The sequence below is a fragment of the Elephas maximus genome, chromosome X (assembly GCF_024166365.1).
Source record: "Elephas maximus indicus isolate mEleMax1 chromosome X, mEleMax1 primary haplotype, whole genome shotgun sequence".
Taxonomy (NCBI): Eukaryota; Metazoa; Chordata; class Mammalia; order Proboscidea; family Elephantidae; genus Elephas; species Elephas maximus.
The window spans coordinates 56,358,214-56,386,027 of NC_064846.1; the positions used below are offsets into that span (position 1 = coordinate 56,358,214).

General features: G+C 40.9%; 1 protein-coding gene across 1 annotated transcript in view; it reads left to right on the forward strand.

Moving 5' to 3' along the window:
• LOC126068714 (nuclear RNA export factor 2-like) overlaps positions 1-26,409 on the forward strand; it is a 39,205-nt gene extending 12,796 nt beyond the window's left edge. The window contains exons 20-22 of the mRNA XM_049871448.1: positions 5,481-5,541; positions 5,791-5,893; positions 25,784-26,409. Coding sequence (XP_049727405.1) covers positions 5,481-5,541; positions 5,791-5,893; positions 25,784-26,409 — 790 coding nt within the window. The remainder of the gene's footprint in view (positions 1-5,480; positions 5,542-5,790; positions 5,894-25,783) is intronic.
• The last annotated feature ends 1,405 nt before the right edge of the window (positions 26,410-27,814 follow it).

A 27,814-nucleotide genomic window follows, 5' to 3' on the forward strand; every position in this document is an offset into this window, starting at 1 on the left:
TTCAGCAAAGCAGCTTCCAGGAGGAAATAAAAAAAGAAAGAAAGAAAGAAAAGCAGCTATCAGACAAGTAGTTACCAGAATACTTTAGCTTTGACCTCACTGTACTTTCCATTTTATACTTGCCTGCTGTTCATTCTAACTTGTTTTTAAGTCTCTCTTTCATGATAGAAAACTCTTAATTAGCTGGGAATAGTAGGGAACTTCTCTAACTGTTTAAAGAGTAACTAATAAAAATTCACAGTAAATATAGTTAATGATGATACTTGAGAAGCATTTATTTTGAAGTCAGAATAAAATGAGGAAGCCTGCTCTCATTACTTCTATTCAATATTATATTGGAGGGCCTCATCAACATAATACAAGAAACAGAAAGGAGGCAGAAAGATTATTTAATAAGGAAGGGACAACATTGTCATTACTTTATACAAAAAGATTGACTACTAAATTATCTACAAACTCTCAGAATCAACAAGATGTAGGATGACTGATAAATTTAAGATAAATATACAAAAATCAACAGCATTTCTATACATTTGGAAAAGCCATATATATTTTAAAAGTTTGCATTTTTAAGAACCACAAAATAAACTTAGTAGAAAATATTTACAGTGCCTAGAACAGGCAAAAGATTGGTATCCAAAATATACTAGAAACAAAAATAGAAAAACAAAGCATCTAGAAATACCTGTAAATCAATAAGAAAATGATCAATAAGCCAATAAAAAGAAGAAAAAAAAAAAAGCCAAAGATTCACAGAAGACCTAAATGGCCAATAAAGACATAAAAAGTAACTCAGGCTATTAAAGTAACATTGAACATTACTTCTCATCTACCACTATACACTGCAAAAATTAAAATGATGGGAGGCGTAAGGGGAAAAAAAGGAGTTTCTCTCATACCATTATGGGTACCTATGCAATTTGTTTCAGCTTTTTTTGGAATGTAATCTGGTAATACTTTAAAAATTATGAATACTCATACCCTTTAGTCCAGCAATCTCAAACCCACTCATTAAGCTAATATTTTTTGCTCTATGCCAGAATATAGTAAAAAATTAACTTTATCCAAAGAAAGGTGTGGCCTTTACCCTTGAATACTAAGAGATGATCTCTAGGCCCCTGAAATGTCCTGCCTGATAGGAATGTCTTTATCTGCGTAGGAACTTTGGCCACGCAGCAGTCTAACAATGTGATTTATGTTGGAGGCTTTGGGCCAGACCGTATCAATTCTGACCTCTGCAGGAACTGGAGACTAAAGTTATTAGCCTGACCTATGGAGGGATCTGGAGACTAAATGTCACCCACTTGAGCGACATATGGTCAAGCCCTAATAATAAAAACCCTGGACACTAAAGGCTCGGTGAGCTTTCCTGGTTGGCGACTCTGCATATTGTCATACATCCATCCATGACTTCCAGGGAGAGGATGACCAGGAGCTCTGCCTATGGACACCCCCTGGACTCTGCACTATGCATCTCTTCCCTTGGCTGATTTCCATTTGTATCCTTTCTCTCTAATAAACTGTAGCCATGCCCATAACAGCAATAATAATAGTAATAATGAAATACTTAGGAACAAATTAAAAGAACTGCAAACTTTATACTTTAAAATCTGCAAAACATGTTGAAGTGAATTAAAGAAGACCCTAATAAGTGGAAAGACACCCCATGCTCATGGATTGAAAGATGTGATGTCATTGAGATGGAAATACACCCCAAATTGGTCTACAGATGTAATGCAATCCCCATCAAAACCCAACTAGCTTCTTTGCAGAAATTGACTGATGAACCTAAAATTCCTATGGAAAAGCAGTAGACCCAGAATAGCCAAAACGATCTTGAAAATAAAAACAAAGTTGGAGAACTCATAATCCTCCGATTTCAAAACTTAACTACAAAACTACAGTAATCAAGACTGTGTGGTACAGCTATATGGATAGACATATAGATCAATGAGTAGAATTGAAAACCTATGGATAAACTCTCATATTGATGCTCAATTGGTTTTCTACCAGGGGGCCAGAAAAATTAAATCAGTGGCTCTGCAACACTTGGATATTCACTGGCAAAAGAATTAATTTGGGCACCTATTTCACACCCCCTGCGTGTCTGTCAGTTTGTCATACTGTGGGGGCTTACGTGTTGCTGTGATGCTAGAAGCTATGCCACTGTTATTCAGATACCAGCAGGGTCACCCATGGAGGACAGGTTTCAGCTGAGCTTCCAGACTAAGGCAGACTAGGAAGAAGGACCTGGAAGTCTACTTCTGAAAAGCATTAGCCTGTGAAAACCTTATAAATAGCAGTGGAACATTATCTGATATAGCACTGGAAGATGAGCCCCCAAGGTTGGAAGGCACTCAAAAGATGACTAGGGAAGAGCTGCCTCCTCAAAGTAGAGTCGGCCTTAATGACGTGGATGGAGTAAAGCTTTCGGGACCTTCATTTGCTGATGTGGTGAGACTCAAAATGAGAAGAAACAGCTCCAAACATCCATTAATAATTGGAACCTGAAATGCATGAAGTATGAATCTAGGAAAATTGGAAATCATCAAAAATGAAATGGAACGCATAAACATCGATATCCTAGGCATTAGTGAGCTGAAATGGACTGGTATTGGTCATTTTGAATCAGACAATCATATAGTCTACTATGCTGGGAATGACAACTTGAAGAGGAATGGTGTTGCATTCTTCGTCAAAAAGAACGTTTCAAGATCTATCCTGAAGTACAATGCTGTCAGTGACAGGATAATGTCCATACGCCTACAAGGAAGACCAGTTAATACGACTGTCATTCAAATTTACGCACCAACCACTAGGGCCAATGATGAAGAAATAGAAGATTTTTATCAGCTGCTACAGTCTGAAATTGATTGAACATGCAATCAAGATGCATTCATAATTACTGGCAATTGGAATGCAAAAGTTGGAAACAAAGAAGAAAGATCAGTAGTTGCAAAGTTTGGCCTTGGTGATAGAAACAATGCCAGAGATCGAATGATAGAATTTTGCAAGACCAACAACTTCTTCATTGCAAATACCTTCTTTCACCAACATAAACGGCGACTATACACATGGACCTCGCCAGGTGGAACACACAGAAATCAAATTGACTACATCTGTGGAAAGAGACGATGGAAAAGCTCAATATCATCAGTCAGAACAAGGCCAGGGGCCGACTGTGGAACAGACCATCAATTGCTCATATGCAAGTTCAAGCTGAAACTGAAGAAAATCAGAGCAAGTCCACAAGAGCCAAAATATGACCTTGAGTATATCCCACCTGAATTTAGAGACCATCTGAAGAATAGATTTGATGCATTGAACACTAGTGACAGCAGACCAGACCAGTTGTGGAATGACATCAAGGACATCATCCATGAAGAAAGCAAGAGGTCACTGAAAAGACAGGAAGGAAAGAAAAGACAAAGATGGATGTCAGTGGAGACTCTGAAACTTGCTCTTGAGCGTCGAGCAGCTAAAGCAAAAGGAAGAATTGATGAAGTAAAAGAACTGAACAGAAGATTTCAAAGGGCCTCTCGAGAAGACAAAGTAAAGTATTATAATGGCATATGCAAAGAGCTGGAGATGGAAAACCAAAAGGGAAGAACAGGCTCGGTGTTTCTCAAGCTGAAAGAACTGAAGAAAAAATTCAAGCCTCGAGTTGCAATAGTGAAGGATTCTGTGGGGAAAATATTAAACAACACAGGAAGCATCGAAAGAAGATGGAAGGAATACACAGATTGAGGTGGCATATGATCAGGAACTGATGGTACTGAAGGAAGAAGTCCAAGCTGCACTGAAGGCATTGGCGAAAAACAAGGCTCCAGGAATTGATGGAATATCAGTTGAGATGTTTCAACAAACAGATGCAGCGCTGGAGGTGCTCACTCGTCTATGCCAAGAAATATGGAAGACAGCTTCCTGGCCAAGTGACTGGAAGAGATCCATATTTATGCCTATTCCAAAGAAAGGTGATCCAACCAAATGTGGAAATTATAGAACAATATCATTAATATCACATGCAACCAAAATTCTACTGAAGATCATTCAAAAACGGCTGCAGCAGTATATCGACAGGGAACTGCTAGAAATTCAGGCCAGTTTCAGAAGAGGACGTGGAACCAGGGATATCATTGCTGATGTCAGATGGATCCTGGCTGAAAGCAGAGAATACCAGAAGTATGTTTACCTGTGTTTTATTGACGATGCAAAGGCATTCGACTGTGTGGATCATAACAAACTATGGATAACACTGCGAAGAATGGGAATTCCAGAACACTTAATTATGCTCATGAGGAACTTTTACATAGATCAAGAGGCAGTTGTTCGGACAGAACAAGGGGATACTGATTGGTTTAAAGTCAGGAAAGGCGTGCGTCAGGGTTGTATTCTTTCACCATACCTATTTAATCTGTATGCTGAGCAAATAATACGAGAAGCTGGACTATATGAAGAAGAACGGGGCACCAGGATTGGAAGAAGACTCATTAACAACCCACATTATGCAGATGACACAACCTTGCTTGCTGAAAGTGAAGAGGACTTGAAGCTCTTACTAATGAAGATCAAAGACCACAGCCTTCAGTATGGATTACACCTCAACATAAGAAAACAAAAATCCTCACAACTGGACCAATGAGCAACATCGTGATAAACGGAGAAAAGATTGAAGTTGTCAAGGATTTCATTTTACTTGGATCCACAATCAACAGCCATGGAAGCAGCAGTCAAGAAATAAAAGACGCGTTGCATTGGGCAAATCTGCTGCAAAAGGACCTCTTCAAAGTGTTGAAGAGCAAAGATGTCACCCTGAAGACTAAGGTGCGCCTGACCCCAGCCATGGTATTTTCAACCACGTCATATGCATGTGAAAGCTGGACAATGAATAAGGAAGACAGAAGAAGAGTTGATGCTTTTGAATTGTGGTGTTGGTGAAGAATATTGAATATACCATGGACTGCCAAAAGAACGAACAAATTTGTCTTGGAAGAAGTGCGGCCAGAATGCTCCTTAGAGGCAAGGATGGTGAGACTGTATCTTACATACCTTGGACATGTTGTCAGGAGGGATCAGTCCCTGGAGAAGGACATCATGCTTGGCATAGTACAGGGTCAGCGGAAAAGAGGACACCCTCAACAAGGTGGATTGGCACAGTGGCTGCAACAATGAGCTCAAGCGTAACAACGATTGTAAGGGTGGCGCAGGACCGGGCAGTTTTTCCTTCTGTTGTGCATAGGGTCGCTATGAGTTGGAACCCACTCGACAGCACCTAACAAAAACAACATTTCACACCATAAACAAATATTGACTCAAAATGGATCAACGACCATTTTTCACCAGGTCTTCATCATTACACACAGTTTTCATTCTGGTACATGTGTCTCAGCCAAAAAATAGCATAAATTTAGTGTTAGCATTGTGTTGGCAGGATGTCCACAATGTGGTGTTAATGTAGATTGCCTGTTCTCCTACCCCAGGTGCCTTGAGGACAACGAATGGGACTACGTCAGAGCTGGGCAGGTGTTCAGTATACTCAAGGTGAGGTGTGAGAACCGAGTGGGTAAAAGATGCATGTTTCTGGGCCTTCAGGAGGGCCAAGAAGGTGGCAAGTGGCCTGGGGATGAAACTCAGGGCCCCTGGCTCTTTTGAAGTCTCAACTTTTTCCCTTCTCTTCCTCCAGGCTGAGGGCAGGATCCCAGAAGAGGCCTTCAAACAAAGCCCCTAAAAGGATTCCTTGGATGTAGTCTTCGTCTTCATCCATATCAGCTTTGTTTCTCTTCTCTCCAGCCTGAGGCCACATCCATGACTGGGGATGGAGGCCAGGCTGACCAAGAAGCCGAAGATAACTTGTCGGCCTGCCCTGAACCACCCAAAGGGCCAGCTGTTTTATGTATTTTCTCCACTCATGATTCTTGTTTATTTTCATAATAAAGAGTGATGTTGCATGTTGTACGTTGTCCTGGATTGCTCTTCTCCTGCTCCAACCATGAGCCACTGTGGCCAGGAGTCAAAGGCCTTGCCTCCCTGTCCTTAGCAGACTTATCATGCTTGCTGCTGTAGGTAGGTTGTCAGTGAGAGGACACGCATTGTTTCTGCGGATTGGCCTTTGAAGACAGTGTAACTCAATCAGATGTTGTACCTGGAGTGGGTATGTCATCTGGCACAACAGGGGCTTTGCAAGGGACACCCACTGGCTAGTGAGGGCAATGGAAGGAAGAAAGGTAGGGACTCATATGTTTTACTTCTTGTTCTTACTCATTTGAATTTTTTCAAAGACCATATCGTGTACACTCCCATGATTTACATACACGCGAATGGGAAATTTGCCTTTTCACACCTCTCACCATGCTTTCCCCAGCCTTCCCCTCCACTGTACTGCCCTCTCCCCCTTTCCGAAGGTGTACTGTTCCAGGCATCTTGCTTTAGTACCTGCAGGGTGAGTGAGAGTCAACCTGTCTGCCAGCGGGTTCCTCAGAGAGCTGACCCGGGTGCTCCATGTTCTCGTTCTTTAGGGGGTTCAGCCATTTATTTTCACTTCCAAACAAACAGTAATAGCACAGGATCTCACATCGGTTCTGTGGGGCCTTTCTCAGCACGTGGCAATTAGCAGTCCAGAATTGCAGGCAAATGTTGAACAGGACACTTGCACAACGTATTTTCCACACTTCTATAATGTTTGAGCTTTAGACAGCAAGAAGGCATAGCTTTTAAATGGAAATAATAGTAGACCCAAGTTTTCAAGTCACAATTCTGTGATGACATAGGTGAGGTATCACTGGTTTGCAAACTGTGTCTCTGATTTCTGGTTTTGCATAAGTTACTTCCTAACACTTGCCACTTTCGATTTTTATGTTTGAGTACACTGGGGATCCATATATTGGAGCGTGAATTTCTTAAAAATATGAGCTGAGGGAGGACTTGCCATTGCATAAAGAATGATTCCTATCTTGTTCTTCCATGTAGTGCCTCAAGGACCAAAGACAAAGTCCTGTAGCTTTCTAAGCCTTGGTCTTCTCACCCAGAGAACAGAAACCATAGTGTGCACCTCTCAGCTATATTAGGAGGAATAGAGGCTATCTCACCTGGCACAATTCTGGCGCTCTGGGATCATGGGGTTCCCTTGTGGCAGGGACCATGGAACCCATTCTCCGATCCCTGTACTTCCTCTCTGTACATGATCGGGATTCAACACCCTTTACCCCTTCCCTAGACAGTTGCTGGTGCATGCTTTTGTTGTTAGGTGCCATCGAGTCAGTTCTGACTCATAGCTACCCTATGCACAACAGAGCAAAACACTGCCTGGTCCTGTGCCATCCTTACAATCCTTGTTATGCCTGAGCCCATTGTTACAGCCACTGTGTCAATCCATCTTTTTGAGGGTCTTCCTCTTTTCTGCTGACCCTGTACTTTACCAAGCATGAAGTCCTTCTCCAGGGACTGATCCCATCTGACAACATGTCCAAAGTATGTAAGATGCAGTCTCACTATCCTTGCTTCTAAGGAGTATTCTGCATAGGTATGCCGGATCTCTTTCACCGTCTCCCTAGCTGCTAATGGATATCTATTAATGCATAAGATAAAGTGTGTGCTTTAGGCGTGTAAACCAATGGGAATGGGTCCAGCCCAGTGCAACCCCTTTAGTCAAATGAAAGACACCAGGCCTTTGAGAAAGAGAAAGTGGACTTTATTGCAAGCTGGTCAACCAAGGAGCTCGGAGACTAAGTCTGAAATCAAATTCCCCAAAGTTGGGGATCTTAGGGCAGTTATAGTGTTTGAGATAGGGAACTTATGCATAATTCATGAAGTTTCTGGGAATAGGTGGGCAATTTCAGGAATTAATATGTATGGGGGTCCAGCGGGGCTGCAATATGATGGCTGGCGGGGTATGACACATGAAGTTTCTCTAAGGCCAGCTTTGTGGCTTATTGCTCATGTACAAATTGGGGGTGGGGTGGGGTGGGGAGCGGTTGCCTAGTAGTGAAGCAGCCTTGAGCAGACAAGCAGTGAGATGACCTTGTGTTGTTACCCAGACCAAAAAAAAAAAAAAAAGACAACACAGAAATATTTTATAAGGAACTCAGAGAGCCTCGCTGGGATGGGAGAAGAAGGGAGGAATAGTTTAACCCTTTTGGTTACATTTCAGAAGGGGGAACATTTTAACCCTGTCAGTTTCAGGAGGCAATGATTGCCCTCTGAAGAAACCCAGAACTCTGTGAAGCTGTCTTAGTGGGGTAAAGGAGGAAGGGCTTGCACCAGTAAATCTAGCCCACTCTGAACAGGGGCAATAAATGATGCTCCTTGCCTGCTGGGGGCTTTCCACTTTTATTACCACTTTTTACCTTTTATGGAGCCCTGGTGGCACAGTGGTTAAGTATTCGGCTGCTAACCAAAAGGTCCGAAGTTTGAATCCACCAGCTGTTCCTTGGAAACCCTATGGGGCACTTCTACTCTATTCTATAGGGTCGCTATGAGTCAGAATTGACGACAACAGGTTTGGTTTTTTTGGTTTTACCTTTTATTATCTCTTTTATTACCCTTTTCCCTACCTGTCTCTGTAAATGCAATTTGGCACATGGTCATGGTTATTCAATAAGTATTAGTCCAGGAGAGAAGAGCTTAGGTGTTCTTCTCCCAAGATGTGAACTGAATCACGCTTGGATGTGATCTGACATGGCCCTGTGGATGGGAGCCGAACTCCAGGGAACCTAGGCTGATGATCATGTGTGCTAATCTGCTCATCCCTGTCCTATTTATCCTGTGAGTAACAAACACCTGTTGACTTCACCATCAGAACAGTGTCTGGTCTGTGCTCTGCTCCAAATGGCCTTCACTGAGAACTTGTGAACATGGTTACATTGCACCAGTGCAGACACTATGGCCTTGCAGTCAACCACTGTCCGGCCAATTCCCTCAATTTCATTTGGTCCCATCCTCCAGGCCAAATGCTAATCCTGCTGTTTCTTCCTCACACACATCTTTGTGCATATTGCCCTATACGTAAAGATCTCAGAAGTGTAATTGCTGAAACAGTGTATGCTCTCTCAAACTAGTTCTGAAATTGCGGGGCAATAAGTACTCTCATACTTTGTTTCTGAGCGTGAAAATTGGCACATCCATTTCTTAGCATCATTTGGAACAATTTAATGATATGTACACACATAAATGTATATGTACACACATGGATATATAAGTGGAATCATAATGTAGATGTAGTTTTGTATCCATTTCATTTTAGTTGTCAAATTTATTGGCATAAAGTTATTTTCAATACTCATTTAATATCCTTTGAGATTTTTGTAGAATCTGTAGTGATTACTTTTATTACTGAGAGTGGCAATTTGTGTTTTCTCCCTTTTTTTCTGTATCAGTGCAGCTGGTCATTTATCAATTTTGTTGATGCTTTCAAAAATCCAGCTTTTTTGTTGTTGTTGATTTTTTCCTTACTATCTGTCTAATTTCTATTTCATTGAGTTTTATCATCATGTTTATTATGTATTATTTACTTTCTTCTACTTACCTTAAGTATAATATTTTCTTTTTCCTCATTTGTTAAGCTGGAAGTTTAGGTCACACTAATTTTTATCTTCTTTTCACGTATGAGCATTTAAAACTATACATTTTCCTCTAAGCACTATTTATCTGCATTTTCACACATTTTTGCATGTTGTGTTTCAATTTAATCGTAATATTTTTGTGACTTATTCTATAACCCATGGGATATTCATAAGTATGTCATTTAATATTAAAATATTTGGAGATTTCACAGGTATCTGTTACTGATTTCTAATTTAAGTTTGTTGTGCTCAGATACTCTGTATTATTACAACTATTTCATGTGTTAAAGGTTTGTTTTATAATGCAGGGTATTTTTATCTTGATAAATGTTTATTGTTATCTTATTTCATAAATCATCTCTGGGCTTTTAAATGAAAAAAAAAATAAAACCCCACTTATTGGATTAAAAGATGCTTTAACACATGATTTTTCTCCTCTACTTCTTGTTCACATTTTATTGCACATCTAGAGGCTTTCGAACAACACCATGTTTATTAATCCAATAAAGATGCTAATGATAATCTCTTACTTCACCTTTAAGAAACAGATATTTGTCTTTTTTGTGTAAGAAAGTTTTTTAGTTTTGGAAGTCTTTTCTTTAATTCTTCTTAGAGTCCATGGTTTTCAGGTTCAAAAAATAAAAAGAACACATGGATGCAAATCAACTTTCCCAGCATCTTTGTCCTTGGCATAGATTTTATCCTTTTTTAAAAAAATTCCCCTTTTGTTTTACTTTTCATATTCTGGCCCATTAAAATGTTTGTTTTCTTCACAAAATAGACAGTAGATAAGTGGTAACTTTGATGAAGGGTAAGACAGTGCACAATATTGGGGAAGCCAGCACAACTTGTACAAGGTGAGGTCATGGAAGCTCCATAGACACATCCAAACTCCCTGAGGGACCGAATTACTGGGCTGAGGGCTGTGGGGACCATGGTCTCTGGGAACATCTAGCTCAATTAGCATAACATAGTTTATAAGGAAAATATTCAACATTCTATTTTGGTGAGTAGTGTCTGGAGTCTTAAAATCTTGTGAGTGGCCGTCTAAGATACTCCACTGGTCTCACCCCATATGGAGCAAGGAAAAATGAAGAAAACCAAAGATACAAGGGAAAGATTAGTCCAAAGGACTAATGGACCACAACTACCACGACCTCCACCAGACTGACTCCAGTACCACTAGATGGTGCCTGGCTACCACCATTGACTTCTCTGACAGGGATCACAATAGAGGGTACTGGGCAGAGCTGGAGAAAAATGTAGAACAAAATTCTAACTCACAAAAAAAGACCAGACTTACTGGCCTGACAGAGACTAGAGAAACCCTGAGAGTATGGCCTCCGGACACCCTTTTAGCTCAGTAATGAAGTCACTTCTGATATTAACCGTTTACCAAAGATTAGACACTCCTGTGAACCAAAATGAGGCTAAAGGGTCACACCAACCCAGGGGCAAGGACTAGAAGGCAGGACGGGACAGGAAAACTAGTAAATAGGGAACTCAAGGTCCAGAAGGGAGAGTGTTGACATGTCGTGGGGTTGTTAACCAGTTTCATAAAACAATATGTGTACTGTTTAATGAGAAGCTAGTTTGTTCTGTAAAGCTTCATCTAAAGTACAATTAAAAGAAAGAAAGAAAAAAAATGTTTTCATAAAACAGTTCTTTATCAAACACTGCTTGAAACAAATTTGCATATCTTTGGATCAGGAATATCATTTTATCACTAAAAGATCTGAATTATTATGCGTTATAATAGCGTTTGGAAAACCCTGGTGGTGTAGTGGTTAAGTGCTACGGCTGCTAACCAAAGGGTTGGCAGTTCAAATCCATGAGGCACTCCTTGGAAACTCTATGGGGCAGTTCTACTCTGTCCTTTAGGGTCACTATGAGTCGGAATCGACTCAATGGCAAATGGGTTTTTTGGGTTTAATAACGTTTGGCCTGTAAATGTAGACAGAAGTATATTCATGGTAACTTTGTTGAAGATCTGCCTCATGACACGGTGATAAAGTTGAAAGCTTACCAACTTCGCCTGTAACCTGGTATTTAGGTAAGACTGAGCTCTTTGAGTCAGAATCAACTCGACGGAAATGGGCGTTTGGAGTTCTTTGAACTAATTAAACAGCTTTGTTCTCTGTTTGAAGGTACCACTACCCTGCTCTTTGAAACTGTTTCTCTTTTTATTTAATTTCTATTGCCCTTTAAGTGAAAGTTTACAAATTAAGTCAGCCTCTCATACAAAAATTTATATACACCTTGCTATATACTCCTAGTTGCTCTCTCCTTAATGAGACAGCACACGCCTTCCCTCAACCCTCTCTTTTCATGTCCATTCAGCCAGCTTCTGACCCCCTCCACCCTCTCATCTCTCCTCCAGACAGGAGCTGCCCACACAGTCTCATGTGTCTACTTGATCCAGGAAGCTCACTCTTCACCACTATCATTTTCTGTCCCATTGTCCAGTCCAATCCCTGTCTGAAGAGTTGGCTTTGGAAATGGTTCCTGTCTTGGGCTAACAGAAGGTCTGGGAACCATGACCTCTGGGGTCCTTCTAGTCTCAGTCAGACCATTAAGTCTGGTCTTTTTATGAGAACTTGGGGTCTGCACCCCATTGCTCTCCTGCTCCCTCAGGGATTCTTTGTTGTGTTCCCTGTCAGGGCAGTCATCAGTTGTAGCCGGGCACCATCTAGTTCTTCAGGTCTCAGGCTGATGTAAGTCTCTGGTTTATGTGGCCCCTTCTGTCTTTTGGGCTCATAATTACCTTGTGTCTTCAGTGTTCTTCATTCTTCTTTGCTCCAGGTGGGTTCAGACCCACTGATGCATCTTCGATGGCTGCTTGCTAGCGTTTAAGACCCCATAAGCCACTCTCCAAAGTGGGATGCAGAATGTTTTCTTAATAGATTTTATTATGCTAATTGACCTAGATGTTCCCTGAAACCGTGATCCCCAAACCCCAGCCCTGCTATACTGGCTTTCGAAGTGTTCAGTTTATTCAGGAAACTTCTTTGCTCGTAGTTTAGTCCAGTTGTGCTGACCTCACCTGTATTGTTTTGTCTTTCTCTTCACCTAAATCTAATTAGTGAAAACTGCTCTCCCTCTCTCCCGCCCTCCCCCCTCTTGTACCATCAAAGAATATTTTCTTCTCTGTCTAAACTATTTCTCCAGTTATTTTAATAGTGGTCTTACACAATATTTGTCCTTTTGCAACTGATCAATTTCACTCAGCATAATGCCTTCCAGATTCATCCGTGTTATGAAATGTTTCACGAATTCATCATTGTTCTTTATCGATGCGTAGTATTCTATTGTGTGAATATACCATAATTTTTTTATCCATTCATCCTTTGACGGTCACCTTTATTGTGTCCATCTTTTTGTTATTGTAAACAGTACTGCAATGAACATGGGTGTGCATATATCTGTTTGTGTAAAGGCTCTTATTTTTCTAGGATATATTCCAGGGAGTGGGATTGCTGGATGGTATGGTAGTTCTATTTCTAGCTTTTTAAAGAAGCACCAAATCGATTTCCAAAGTGGTTGTACCATTTTACATTGCCACCAGCAGTGTATAAGTGTTCCAGTCTCTCCACAACCTCTCCAACATTTATTATTTTGTGTTTTTTGGATTAATGCCAGCCTTGTTGGAGTGAGACGGAATCGCATCGTAGTTTGGTTTGTATTTCTCTAATGGCTAATGATTGTGAGGAATTCCTCATGTATCTGTTAGCTACCTGAATGTCTTCTTTAGTGAAGTGCCTGTTCATATCATTTGCCCATTTTTAATTGGGTTATTTGTCTTTTTGTAGTTGAGTTTTTACAGTATCATGTAGATTTTAGAGATCAGACACTGATCAGAAATGTCATAGCTAAAAACTTTTTCCCAGTCTCTAGGTAATCTTTTTACTCTTTTGGGGAAGCCTTGGATGAGCATAAGTGTTTGATTTTTAGGAGCTCCCAGTTATCTACTTTCTCTTCAACATTGTTAGTAATGTTTTAAATACTATTTATGCCATGTATTTGGGCTCCTAGCATTGTCCCTATTTTTTCTTCCATGATCTTTATCATTTTAGATTTTATATTTTGGTCTTTGATCTATTTTGAGTTTGTTTTTGTGCATGGTGTGAGGTATGGGTCTTGTTTCATTTTTCTGCGGATGGATATCCGGTTATGCCAGAACCATTTGTTAAACAGACATCTTTTCCCCATTTAACTGACTTTGGGCCTTTGTCAAATATCAGCTGCTCATATGTGGATGAATTTATGTCTGGATTCTCAATTCTGTTCCATTGGTCTATGTATCTGTTGTTGTACCAGTACCAGGCTGTTTTGACTACTGTGGCAGTATAATAGGTACTAAAATCAGGAAGAGTAAGGCCCCTCACTTTGTTCTTCTTTTTCAGTAATACTTTATTTATCCGGGGCCCCTTTCCCTTCTAAATGAAGTTGGTGATTTGTTTCTCCATCTCATTAAAGAATGTCCTTGGAATTTGAATCAGAATTGCATTGAATCTATAGATGGCTTTTGGTAGAATAGACATTTTTACAATGTTAAATCTTACTATCCATGAGCAAGGTATGCTTTTCTGCTTATGTAGGTCTCTTTTGGTTTCTTGCAGTAGTGTCTTGTAGTTTTCTTTTTATACGTCTTTTACATCTCTGGTAAGATTTATTCCTAAGTATTTTATCTTCTTGGGAGATACTGTAAATGATATTGATTTGATTTCCTCCTTGATGTTCTTTTTGTTGATGTGGAGGAATCCAACTGATTTTTGTATGTTTATATTGTATCCCGGTACTCTGCTGAACTCTTCTATTAATTTCAGTAGTTTTCTTGAGGATTCCTTAGGGTTTTCTGTGTATAAGATCATGTCATCTGCAGATAGAGATACTTTTAATTCTTCCTTACCAATCTGGATGCGCTTTATTTCTTTATCTAGCCTAATTGCTCTGGCAAGGAACTCTAGCACAATGTTGAATAAGGGCGGTGATAAAGGGCATCCTTGTCTGGTTCCCAGTCTGAAGCAGAATGCTTTCAGACCATTTAGGATGATGCTGACTGTTGGCTTTGTAAAAATGCCCTTTATTATGCTGAGGAATTTTCCTTCTATTCCTATTTTGCTGAGAGTTTTTTTCATGAATGGGTGTTGAATTTTGTCAAATGCCTTTTCTACATCAATTGGTAATATCATGTGGTTCTTTTGTTTTATTTATACGATGAATTACATTAATTGTTTTTCTAATGTTGAACCATCCTTGCATACCTGGTATGAATCCCACTTGGTCATGGTAAATTATTTTTTTGATATGTTGTTGAATTCTATTGGCTTGAATTTTGTTGAGGATTTTTGCATCTAAGTTCATGAGGGATATAGGTCTATAATTTTCTTTTTTTGTGGAGTCTTTACCTGGTTTCGGTATCAGGGATATGCTGGTTTCATAGAATGAGTTTGGGAGTGTTCTGTCCTTTTCTATGCTTTGAAATACCTTTAGTTCTAGTGGTGTTAACTCTTCTCTGAAAGTTTGGTAGAACTCTGCAGTGAAGCCGTCCAAACCAGGGTTTTTTTGGGGGGGGGGTAGTTTTTTGATTACCTTTTCTATTTCTTCTTTTGTTATGGGTATATTTAGTTGTTCTACCTCTGTTTGTGTTAGTTTAGGTAGGTAGTGTGTTTCTAGGAATTCATCCATTTCTTCTAAGTTTTCAAATTTGTTAGAGTACAATTTTTCATCGTAATCTGATATGATTCTTTTCATTTCAGTTGGGTCTGTTGTAATATCGCCCATCTCATTTCTTATTCGGGTTATTTGCTTCCTGTCCTGTTTTTCTTTTGTCAGTTTGGCCAGCAGTTTATCAATTTTGTTAATTGTTTCAAAGAACCAGTTTTTGGTCTTGTTAACTCTTCCAATTGTTTTTCTGTTTTCTATTTCGTTTAATTCTGCTCTAATTTTTACTATTTGCTTTCTTCTGGTGCTTGAGGGTTTCTTTTGTTGCTCTCTCTCTCTTTATTTGTTCAAGTCGTAAGGATAATTCTTTGATTTTGGCCCTTTCTTCGTTTTGTATGTGTGCATTTATTGATATAAGTTGAGCTCTGAGCACTGCTTTCACTGTGTCTCAAAGGTTCTGATGGGAAGTGTTTTCATTCTCATTGGATTCTATGAATCCATCCTTAATGTCTTCTATGACCCAGTTGTTTTTGAGCAGGGTGTTGTTCAGTTTCAAAGAGTTTGATTTCTTTTCCCTGGTTTTTCTATTATTGATTTCTATTTTTATGGCCTTATGGTCAGAGAAGATGCTTTGTTATATTTCAATGTTTTGGATTCTGCTAAGGCTTGCGTTATGACCTAATATGTGGTCTATTCTGTGTTCCATGTGTGCTACAAAAGAAAGTATACTTGGCTTCTGTTGGGTGGAGTGCTCTGTATATGTCTATGAGGTCGAGTTGGTTGATTGTGGCATTTAGATCTTCTGTGTCTTTATTGATCTTCTTTCTGGATGTCCTGTCCTTCACCAAAAGTGGTGTGTTGAAGTCTCCTACTATAATTGCGGAGCTATCTCACTTTTCAGTGCTGTTAGACTTTGTTTTATGTATCTTGAAGCCCTGTCATTGGGTCCATAAATATTTAATATGGTTATATCCTCATGGTATAACCCACAAATGGCATAGTGTCCCTTTAATCATTATATAGTGTCCTTCATTGTCCTTTGTGGTGCATTTAACTTTAAAGTCTATTTTGTTAGAAATTAGTGCTGCCACTCCTGCTCTTTTTTGATTGTTGTTTGCTTGATGTATTTTTTTCCATCCTTTGAGTTTTAATTTGTTTGTGTCTCTAGGTCTAAGGTGTGTCTCTTGTAGGCAGCATATAGATGGATCATTTTTTTTAAGCCGTTCTGTCACTCTCTGTCTCTTTATTGGTGCATTTAGTCCATTCACATTCAGTGTAATTATAGATAAAAAATTACAGATAGGTATGGGTATAGTGCTGTCATTTTGATGTCTTTTTTTGTGCGTTGTTGACAGCTTCTTTTTCCCACTTAATTTTTTGTGCTGAGTAGTTTATCTTTATATATTGTCTTTTCCTCTTATTCACTGTTGTTGATTTTGTTTCTGCTGAGTCTCTATTCTTTTCTTGTATTTTATTTTGATGAGTAGGGATAGTCAGTCTCCTTTGTGGTTACCTTAATATTTACTCCTATTTTTCTAAGTTTAAACCTAACTTTTATTTCCTTATATCACTTTGTGTTCCTCTCCACAGGAAAGATCTATGACTACATTTCTTAATGCCTCTTTATTGTTTTAATGTTGTCTTCTTTTACATAATAACATCGCTGTTTCCCTGTTGTGAGTGTTTTTTATCTTAATTTATTTTTGTGATTTCCCTGTCTGGATTGACATCTGATTGCTCTGTCCAGTGTTCTAGTTTTGTGTTAATAGCTGATATTATTGATTTTCGAGCCAAAGAACTTCCTTTATTATTTCTTGTCATTTTGGTTTGGTTTTTACAAATTTCCTAAACTGCTGTTTATCTGGAAATGTCCTAATTTCACCTTCCATATTTGAGAGACAGTTTTGTTGGATATATGATTCTTGGCTGGCAATTTTTTTCCTTCAATGTTTTGTATAAGCCATCCCGTTGTCTTCTTGCCTGCATGGTTTCTGCTGAGTAGTCCCAACTTATTCTTATTTACTCTTCTTTGTAGGTGACTTTTCATTTATCGCTAGGTGCTCTTAAAATTCTCTATCTTTGGTTTTGGCAAGTTTGATTATAATATGTCTTGGTGACTTTCTTTTAGAATCTACCTCATGTGGAGTTTGATGAGCATCTTGGATAGATATCTTCTCATCTTTCATGATATCAGGGAAGTTTTCTGCCAACAAATCTTCAATAAGTCTCTTTTTATTTTCTGTTGTCCCTCCCTGTTCTGGTACTTCAATCACTCGTAGGTTATTTCTTAAGTTTTCTTCATTTTTTAAAACTCTTTTATCTGATTTTTCTTCACGTATATTGGTGCCAAGTGCTTTATCTTCAAGCTCACGAATTCTGCCTTCCACTTGCTCAATTCTGCTCCTCTGATTTTCTATTGAGTTGTCTAATTCTGTAATTTTATTGTTAATCTTCCAAATTTCTGATTGCTCTCTCTCTTTGGATTCTTGCAGCTTATTAATTTTTTCATTATGTTCTTGAATAACCTTTCTAATTTCTGCAACTACTTTATCTTTGTGTTCCTTGGCTTGTTCTGCACATTGCCTGATCTCCTTCCTAATTTTGTTCCTGATGTCTTCAAGAGTTCTGTATATCAACCTTTTGAATTCTGCATCTGGTAACTCCAGGAAGGCACCTTCATCCAGAAGATCCATTGAATCTTTGTTTTGTGAGCTTGTTGAGGCAATCATGGTCTGTTTCTTTATGTGACTTGATACTGACTGTTGTCTCCAAGCCATCTATAAGTTATTATATTAGGTTATTTTATGTTTGCTTACTGTATCTTAGCTTCTTGCTTTGTTTTGTTTTGATATGCCCAAATGGGTTGCTTGAGTGAGCTAGCTTGACTATTTTTGCCTTTGAAGCTCTGACGTCCTGTCACCAGATCGCTAGGGTTGTTATCAGGTATATCAATCTAGGAGTCCATTCACTTTTCTTGTATGAATTCAGCTCAGGTGTCCAGGTAGCTGGTCATAAAGTGTGTGGTACAGGCTCTGTCCTACAGTCTTAGAGGGGTAGGGGTGATTGGTGTAGGTGCCAGTATCCGGTAGCAGCAGGAGGTCACACTCTGAACAAGGCAGGGGACTGAGAACCATCCCCCAAATGTCTGTGAGGAAAGTGCATCCCTGTTCCCTAGAGCGTACAGGTGGGTGGGTTCTGCAGACAGACCATGGACACCCAATGCTTTTGTTTGTAAGGTCTGCGAGGTACCAGTTATCCTTAGACCCCTGTTGTGAGTGGCTGAGTGACCTGAGTGCAGCCAACAGTCCTTAGGCCCCTTATGTGGGTAGGTGAGGATCCTATATAATAGGCAAAGTGGTGTCAATTATCAAACTCCCACCTCTTTACCGCACAGCTGAAACAGTTGCAGTCCGCCAACAAGGACCTGTTCTCCTGAAATACGCCCACACAGGTCCATGCAGGGACAGAAGCCACTTCTGAGCTCCCCCGGCTAGTGGAGCTGGCAAATTATCTTTTCCCCAATTGTGAATTTATTCCTACTCCATGGCCAGAAGGATGGCTCCAGGCGTTCCACATGGCCTATCTCAGCCCCAGGGAAACCAATAGCCATGAAACAGGCTTGTGGGCTGGGGTCGCGGTTAGATATACAAAAGTACTTAGCTTTTGCCAAGAGCGCTGTTCTTCTCTGGTTTCAGAGGTGTGAGTAGGATGTGTGGCTGGCTGCTTCTCCCTGAGGAAACTGCAGCCAAATGCTACCACCAGCCTGCCACAGCCACTCCTAGGAATGGTGCCTGTGGGATCCCAGCAATTCAGTTCCGGTAACTCCTCTCTGCTTCTGAACCATCTTACCCTCCCCCTGCCACTCAGTCCATTTTCTAACCTTGCCTTTGATGTTCAGGGCTCCCTGCTTGTCATAAATATAATTGTTTCACTTGTTTTTTTCTGGTCTCTTTTTGTAAGAGGGATTGCAGGAAGCGTCTGGCTATTCCACCATCTTGGTCACACCTCGTTTCTCTCTTTTTTGAGTCATTGGAATATGTTACCTAAAAACAATGTGGAATCCACTTCCTCAGGAAATTTGTGAGTCTACTTCATTTTTCTGAAAGGAAGTGAGAGGATGGAATAGGTTTATGTTTCCCCAAATTAATTTCAATTCAAGTCAATAAACATGTGTCAAGTGTCTTTTTATTTGGTAGGCACTGCGTTTGGAGCAGACCCCTTGCTGGTACAAATGGTTTGTGCTCAACTACTAACCTGAAAGTTGGCAGTTTGAGCCCACACAGCTGTGCTGTGGAAAAAAAGGCCTGGTGATCTGCTTCCATGAAGATTACAGCCAGAAAAACTCTATGGAGCAGTTCTTCTCTGTAACACATGAAGTCACCATGAGCTGGAACTGACTGGATGGCAACAAGTTTGGTTTTTGTTTTTGATGCTTGGAAGAGATATCCTACCTGCAAAATTGAGGAAATAGTGTTATGAAGATAAAATGATTCCCCCCTCTGCCCCAAAAAGACATAACGATGATGTAAGTTGGGAAATCTAATAGAGTGGCTTCTTTACCTGATGACCAGAGCACAGGGTCTGGCACATACTCAGGCTCAATAGGGATGTCTTCTAAACATCACATCAATGTAAGTTCCCAGGTCCACAAGTAACTCTTTACAAATATACCCTCAACTTTTCCAATCCATCTCCTCAAATATCTTCACCAAATTTTGAGAGACCCCTATACACTACTTAAAACTACTTCAAAGTTAACCACACTTCTGAATGGTGGGAGTTACATGATTAATAAAACTTTCTTAATGATATATGTATGTACACATATATAGGATATCACAGAAGTACACAGAACTTGGCAAGTAGGAAACCCTCAATAAAAAAAATTTAAATAAATAGTAGCTTTTATTGTTAGCATTAGGAATCAGCTTGACAGCCTTGCTTTAAGGTTATTTTGAAATGTATTGTTTTATGGTTGACAAATATTCAACGTCTTCAGAGTACAGCACTGGAAAGTGCTGCATGCAAGGTAGTATTAAGAGGCAGTGAGGGCTCCAACATACCTGGGTTGAAATTCTAACCTCCAGCACTCCTTAGATGTAGCCTCTCTCAGTGTCAGTTCACTTATGTATTGCAAGGGTTGTTCATTCTCTGGATACGAAGTAACCAGTTGATGGCAGACCCTCATTAAACAGTGGGTATAATATGATTGGATTCCCTGGGTGCTGCAAATGGTTAATGCACTCAGCTTCTAACCAAAAGGTTGGAGAGTTGAGTCCACTCAGAGGCACCTCAGAAGAAAGGCCTGGTAACCTACTTCTGAAAAATCAGCCATTGAAAACCCTACGGAGCTCAGTTCTACTCTGACACACATGAGGTCACCATGAGTCAGAATCAACTTGATGGCCACTGGTTTTATAATTCAGATTATGATTATGAGACATATTTCCTAGATATCTTAGCCTGGGTCTTCCAAAGGCCAAGCCTGAAATGAAGACTGGCATGTAGGTAGTTTATTTGGGAAGTGATCCCAGGGAGCAGTGGTGAGGAACTAGGAGAGTGGAAAAGAAAAGGAGGGGAAACTAATACAAGTAATTGAGTCCATCACTTCAACCTGCCCAGACTCAGGGGGTCAAGAAGTACAATCCTACCAAGCACCAGAAACAAAAGAGAAATGGAAATACTTAGCAAGTAAAAAAAAAAAGGGCCATGATTCAAATAGACATTTCTCCACAGAGAAATCCAAATGGCCAACAAGCATGTGAAAATATGTTCAACATATTAGTCATTAGAGAAATGAAAATCAAAACTACAGTGAAATACCACTTCACACCCACTAGAATAGCTATCATCAAAGCAACAGAAAATAACAAATATTGGTGAGGATGTGAAGAAATGAGAACCCTCATGCATTGCTGTTGTGATTGTAAATGGTGCAGCTGCTTTGGAAAACAGTTTGGCAGTTTCTCAATGTGTTTAACATAGAGTTACCAAATGACCAATCAATTCCACCCTAAGGTATATACCCAAGAAAAATGAAAATATACTTCCACACAAACATTTGTATACAAATGTTCACAACAGCATTATTAAAAGAGCCAAAAGATGGAAACAACTCAAATATCCATCAATTAATAAATAGATAAACAAAAGATGTGTATCCATACAATAAATATTTTTTTCAGCCATCTCTGCTACAATATGGATGAACCTTGAAAATATCCTGCTAAGTGAAAGAAGCCAGTCACAAATGACCATATAACCGACAGGGTTAAACTGTTCTCCTTCTGAAATGTAATCGAAGGGGTTAAACTATTCCCCCCTCCTCCTCTCATCCCAGCCAGACTCTCTGAATTCCTAATAAGACATTTCTGTGTTGTCTGGGTAACAGTACAAGGTTGTCCTACTGCTTCTCTGCTCAAGGCCGCTAAGCTATTAGTCAACCGCTCCCTACCCCCACCTCCCCCCCAATTTGGACATGAGCAATAAGCTGCAAAGCTGGCCTTAGAGAAATTTCATGTGTCATACCCCCAGACATCATATTGTACCCCCACTGCACCGCCATACACGTTAATTCCTGAAATTGCCTGCCTATTGCCAGAAACTTCATGAATTATGCATAATCTCCCTATCCCAAACCCTATAACTGCCCTAAGATCCCCAACTTCTGGGAGCTTGATTTAAGACTTAGTCTCTGAGCTCCTTGCTTGACTGGTTTGCAATAAAATCCACTTAATCTTTCCCAAAATTCTGGTGTCTCTCAATTGACTTGAGGGGTTGCACCAGGTGGGACCCATTCCCACTGGGTTACAAATTCTGGTACCCTAGATGAGACCTTTATTCTGCTTCTGACTTAGGCCACCTGGCTCTTGGGAACACCTCCAGCCACTAGGCACAACTGCCTCCCTTCAGCACTCACTGGCTAATTTCTCCAGGAGACAAAGATGAAACCGAACTTCAGGGCCGGAGCTGCGCCTGGACCCATGGTGACTTGCTTTTTTGAGATTGAGAAATGGACTCTGGGTAAGGACCCTAATCTGGCAAATACTTCGAGAATGGTGTCACAAGTACCTAAGGGGTCCTGAGGGAGTGAGTGTCTTAGGAGCCAGTGCAAGCCATTTCTGTCAGAATCTGAGTGGTTGAGGGTCATGCCAGTGTGAGCCTAAGAGAGCTGCCATATCTGTCAGAATCTGGGTGGTTGAGGGTTATACTGCTCTGGTCATAAGAAACCCCTGTTGCACCTTGGTCATTGTGGTTCTAGTACTCCTGGTTTTTCTGGTTTTAGCCTAGGTCCTGGTTTCTCTAGTTTCTGGTTTTGGCCTAGGCCCCGGTGATGGGGAATACACAACATATATCAAAGTGCAGTCCCCTAGAATGCATCCTGAGATTTTTAAAATAATGATCCTATGAAAAAAAATAGGATGAAGTTTTACTGCAACACTGCATGGCCACAATATCAATTGGCTGATGAGGAACACTGACCCCAAAATGATCCCCTAAATTACAACACTATTCTCCAGTTAGATGTTTTGCACTTGGGAAGGTAAATAGGATGAGAAAATGTATATTGATGCCTTTATGTCCCTGTATAACAACAAAAACATTCAAAAGCAATGTAAAATTATGGTTCAAACTGAGGTAAAGAGACAAAAGGTCCTTGATTCCCCACGGGAAAATGATTTTTCCCCTCTTCCTCCACTGCCAGCCCTACCCCTGTATCTGCCGGAACTGTCTGGGCCTCCTGAGCCAACCTCAGAAATGGTTTCACCACCACGCACTCGAAGTGGTCAACTTTTGGACAGGGGACTTCCCTAGCCAAAACAGGGCAACAGGCATCAGGGCATTACCCCCTAAGATAAGTTCCTATCGGACAGGAGGAAAATGGAACTCTGGGATTAGTCTGGGTACACATTCCATTCTCTACACCTGATTTGCTACATTGGAAAAACAATCTCCCTCCTTACAGTTCAGCTGCTAACCAAATTTCGCAGCTCTGAATCTACCAGGTGCTCCTGGGAACCCTAAGGGGACGTTCTACTTTGACCTATAGGTTTGCTATGAGTCAGAATCAACTCAATGGCAACAGGTTTTTTTTTCTCCTTATTGAGAGAACCCAAAATGTATGACAGATCTTTTTACTTCCACTTTTGCCACCCATCGCCCTACCTGAGCTGATTGTCAGGCACTCTTGGATATTCTTTTGAGCCCAGAGGAGCAGAGATAAGTCTTAGGAAAAGCCAGGGAAGAAGAGGAGCACCTCCATCAGCCCAACAACCCTATTCAACAAGCTTCTGATTTAGCAATACCTTCTTCTGAGCCTGGCTGGGACCCTAATGATCCTTTGAGAAATGGCAGACTCAACCATCTTGAACTTATCTTATTGCAGGGTTGAAAGGAGGTGCTCCAAAACAAAAATTTAAATAAGGTCCATGAGGTCCATCAAGGGCAAACTGAGGATTCATCTACCTTCCTTGAAACAATTTTTGTCACATTCTGACAATATACAGATGTAGACCGAGAAAACCCAGAGACCACAAAAATGATAAACATGGTATTTATTGGGCAAAGTGCACCAGACATTAGAGAAAAGTTACAAAAAGCCAAGGGGAGTCTAGGTATGAGCCTAACACAATTAGTTGAAATAGCCTTTAAAGTGTATACCAACAGGGACCAGGTCCAGGAAAAGAAACCCAGAAATTCAAACAGCAAACTGCTTTCCATGGTTGCGCTGGCTCGGGGGACTTTTGAACCAGGCCAACATAGCTGTCTAAAGGGACAACAGCCCCGGGCATTGTCAAGAAGGCTCCCCCGACTAGGTCAAAATCAGTGTGCTTTTCATAAACAAGAAGGGCACTGGAAGAAGGAATGTCCGAACCAGAAACCCAGCCAAAGCCCAGCTGCCCCTGAGATGTTTCATTCTGCCCAGCCTGAAGATTCAGACTGATGAAGACTGGGGGCATCCATCCACCTCCAAGCTTCATCTACCCAGACCCTGCTTATGTTGAGGATGAGAAATAAGCTTGTAGACTTTCTTGTTGATACAGGAGCAACCTATTCTGTTTTGAATCACCTGAAAGGATCATTTTCTCTCCTAACTACGAAAGTAACCCAGATAACAGGAAAGCCTTCTACAAGACCCTTTCTCCAGCCTATGGAGTGCCAGGTAGGAGGAACTTCCCTGACTCATAGCTTCCTATACATGGCAGAATGTCCTATCCCATTGTTTGGATAGGATCTGCTATCAAAACTGAATGCTCAGATCAGAAGGAAAACTGAGCCTGCAAGTTCCACCTGAAAATGGATGGAAGCTCCAGGCCTTCCTATTTGCTTTATTCCTCAGCCCCATGGATTCCTCCCTCAAAATATCAGAAGAAATTATGAATGCTGTTAACACACTAGTCTGGGCTAAAGGGGAGCCAGTCCGAGCTCAAAATGCAGATCCAGTTCAAGTGAAGCTTAAACCTGGAACAATACCCCCTCATCTTAGTCAGAAACTAGGCTGGGTCTACAACCACAAATTAAAAGACTTCTACAAGCAGGGCTTATCCACTGGTATAAATCTGCTTTCAACAGCCCAGTGCTCCTGGTAAAAAAGTAAAAAAACAGGAGAATATTGGTTTGTGTAGGATTTATGTGTAGTCAGTTAGGTAACTGAAGACATGCACTCCATAGTTTCAAACTCTTCTACTCTCCTAACCTCCCCGTCTCCAGACTATGCCTGATTTACTGTCCTAGACCTGAAGGATGACTCCTTTTGCATTTCTTTAGCCCCTGGATCTCAGGAAATATTTGCCTTTGAGTGGGAGGAACTCTATTCAGGGGAAAAACAACAATATTGCTGGACTGTTCCTCTTTAGGGGTTCAAAAATACCTGGCCCAGTTTGGGACAGCCCTGACAAAAGATCTTTGGGCTCTACAGATAATTCAGCGTCTCCTTCTTCAATATGTAGATGACCTCCTTGTCACTAGTCCTACAAAAGAGGACTCAGAGAAAAACACAATTCTAACTTTGAACTCTCTAGCCCAAGCCAGTTATCGAGTATCTGCTGCCAAGGCTCAAATCTCACAACAAAAGGTACCTTACCTAGGGTTCCAGATTTCTCAAGGTTAACAGGCCCCGCTGTGGGAGCACAAACAAGTGATCCTCCAGATCTCCACCCCGACCACCAGGAGACAACTTCGAGGCTTTCTAGTTACGACTGGTTTTTGCAGAATTTGTATCCCGAACTTTGGGTTAATAACAAAGCCTCTCTTTCGAAGGGACAGAAAAGCGTCAACAAACCTTCTTAAAAATCAAGGAAAAGCTAACCTCTGCACCGGCACTCAGACTTCTGGACCTCAGAAAGCCCTTTGAACTGTACGTACATGAAACGGGGGAGTTGCAGCAGGGGTCTTAACTGAACAACCAGGTCCTTGGAAAACACCAGTAAGATATTTTTCTAAACTTCTAGATCCAGTCGCTCAGGGATGTCTTAGGGTGGTAGCTGCGACTTGCCTTCTTTTAGCTGAAGCTGAACAGTTTACCTTAGGTCAGCCTGTGACTGTGTTTCTGCCTCATGCAGTTCTCACCATACTGGAGCAGAAAGGCGGGCTCTGGCTCACAGCAGGCCGAATGGCCCACTCCCAAGCCCAGCTCCTGGACAATCCAAAGGTCACGCTCAAGGTAACTTCTACCTTGAACCCAGCCGGCCTCTTACTGACAAACTCCGCCAGTGAGCCAGTCCAGGACTGCCTCCAAACTATTGAAGAAGTCTATTCTAGTCAGCCACACTTGTCCAACCAGCCCATTACAAATCCAGACTTAACCCTCTACCCAGACGGAAGCAAGTTTATAAAAAATGGAACTCGAAAAGCAGACTATACAGTGGTAACCCCAACCAATGTCCTCAAAGCCTGTCCTCTTCTGCCTGGAGCCTCGGCACAGAAAGAGTTAATTGCTCTCACACAAGCCCTCCAAATAGTTGTCGGTGAAACAGCAAACGTTTACACAGATTCCAGGTATGCCGTTTCAGTCCTGCATGCTCACAGGGCCATTGGAAAGAACAGGGCCTTTCAGCATCAGCTTGGAAAGACATTTAAGTATGCCCCAGAAATTTTAGCCCTACTTGAAGCTGTGAAAACCCCCACACAAGCTGTGGTCATGCATTGCCTGGGACATAAAAGGAATTTCCGATACTGTCTCAGGTGATGCTAAAGCTGACGAAGCTGCCAGAGCTGCTGCTGAGCAAACTGTGAGTTCAAAAGCTAGTAGAAAGCTAACTTTAATCTCTTCTTTACAACTTCCAGAAACAGCTCCAAACTACACTATTAGAGATCTCAAACAAGCAGCTGAATGGGGAGCAACAATAGATTTTCATGGATGGAAATGTGCCCATGAAGGAAAGGTTATGATTCCAGGATGCTTGATGGACCCCCTTCTCTGCAAAGCACATCGTTCTACCCATTATGTGCATGAAGACCTTTACAACCTGGTCTCTAAACACATTATTGGAGAAAACCTTCATCAAGCCATCCAGAGGGCAACGTGTTCCTGCCAAATATGTGCCCAAAACAAACCAAAACCAACCGGCCCCCCACCACTGAAATCCAATATCAAGGACAGAGTTCAGGAGAAGATGGGCAAGTCAACTTCACCAACATGTCAAGAGCCCCTGGCAATTACAAATCTATGCTGGTGTTCATCGACACCTTCTCTTGTTGGGTAGAAGCTTTCCCTCGTAAAACAGAGAAAGCATCAGAAGTTACAAAATGTCTCCTTAATGAAATCATTCCCAGGTTCGGCCTGCCTGCAACGATCAGAAGTGACAACGGATCTCATTTCACCTCTCAAATTACACTAGAAGTCTCTAGATTTTCAGGAATCAACTGGAACTTACACTCAGCCTGGACAGCACAGTCAAGTGGAAAAGTTGAAATGATAAATTGCACACTAACAAGCCAAATAGTCAAAATTTGTCAAGAAACAAAGACAAGCTGGCTCCAAGCTTTGCCCTTAGCCCTCTTGCGAGTATGGGTTGCCCCCAGAAGCAGGCTGAAATTGAGCCCTTTCGAAATTATGTATGGAAAACCATTTCTTAAAAATTCCTTGCCTTCACCCTTCCTTAAATAGCTAGAACTAGAACCACCATAATAGAATCCAGCAATTCCACTCCTTGGAATATATCCTATAGAATTAAGAGCCCTTACACGATCAGATATATGCACACCCCTGTTCATTGCAGCTCTGTTTACAGTAGCAAAAAGATGGAACCAACCAAGGTGCCCATCGACTGATGAATGGATAAATAAATTATGGTATATTCACACAATGGAATACTATGCATCGATAAAGAGCAGTGATGAATCCATGAAACATTTCATAACATGGAGGAATCTGGAAGGCATTATGCTGAGTGAAATTAGTCAGTTGCAAAAGGACAAATATTATATGGGACCACTATTGTAAGAACTCGAAAAAATAGTTTAAACAGAGAAGAAAATATTCTTTGATGGTTACGAGAGTGGGGAGGGAGGGAGGGAGGGAGAGGCGTTTTCACTAATTAGTAGATAAGAACTATTTTAGGTGAAGGGAAAGTCTACACACAATATAGGTG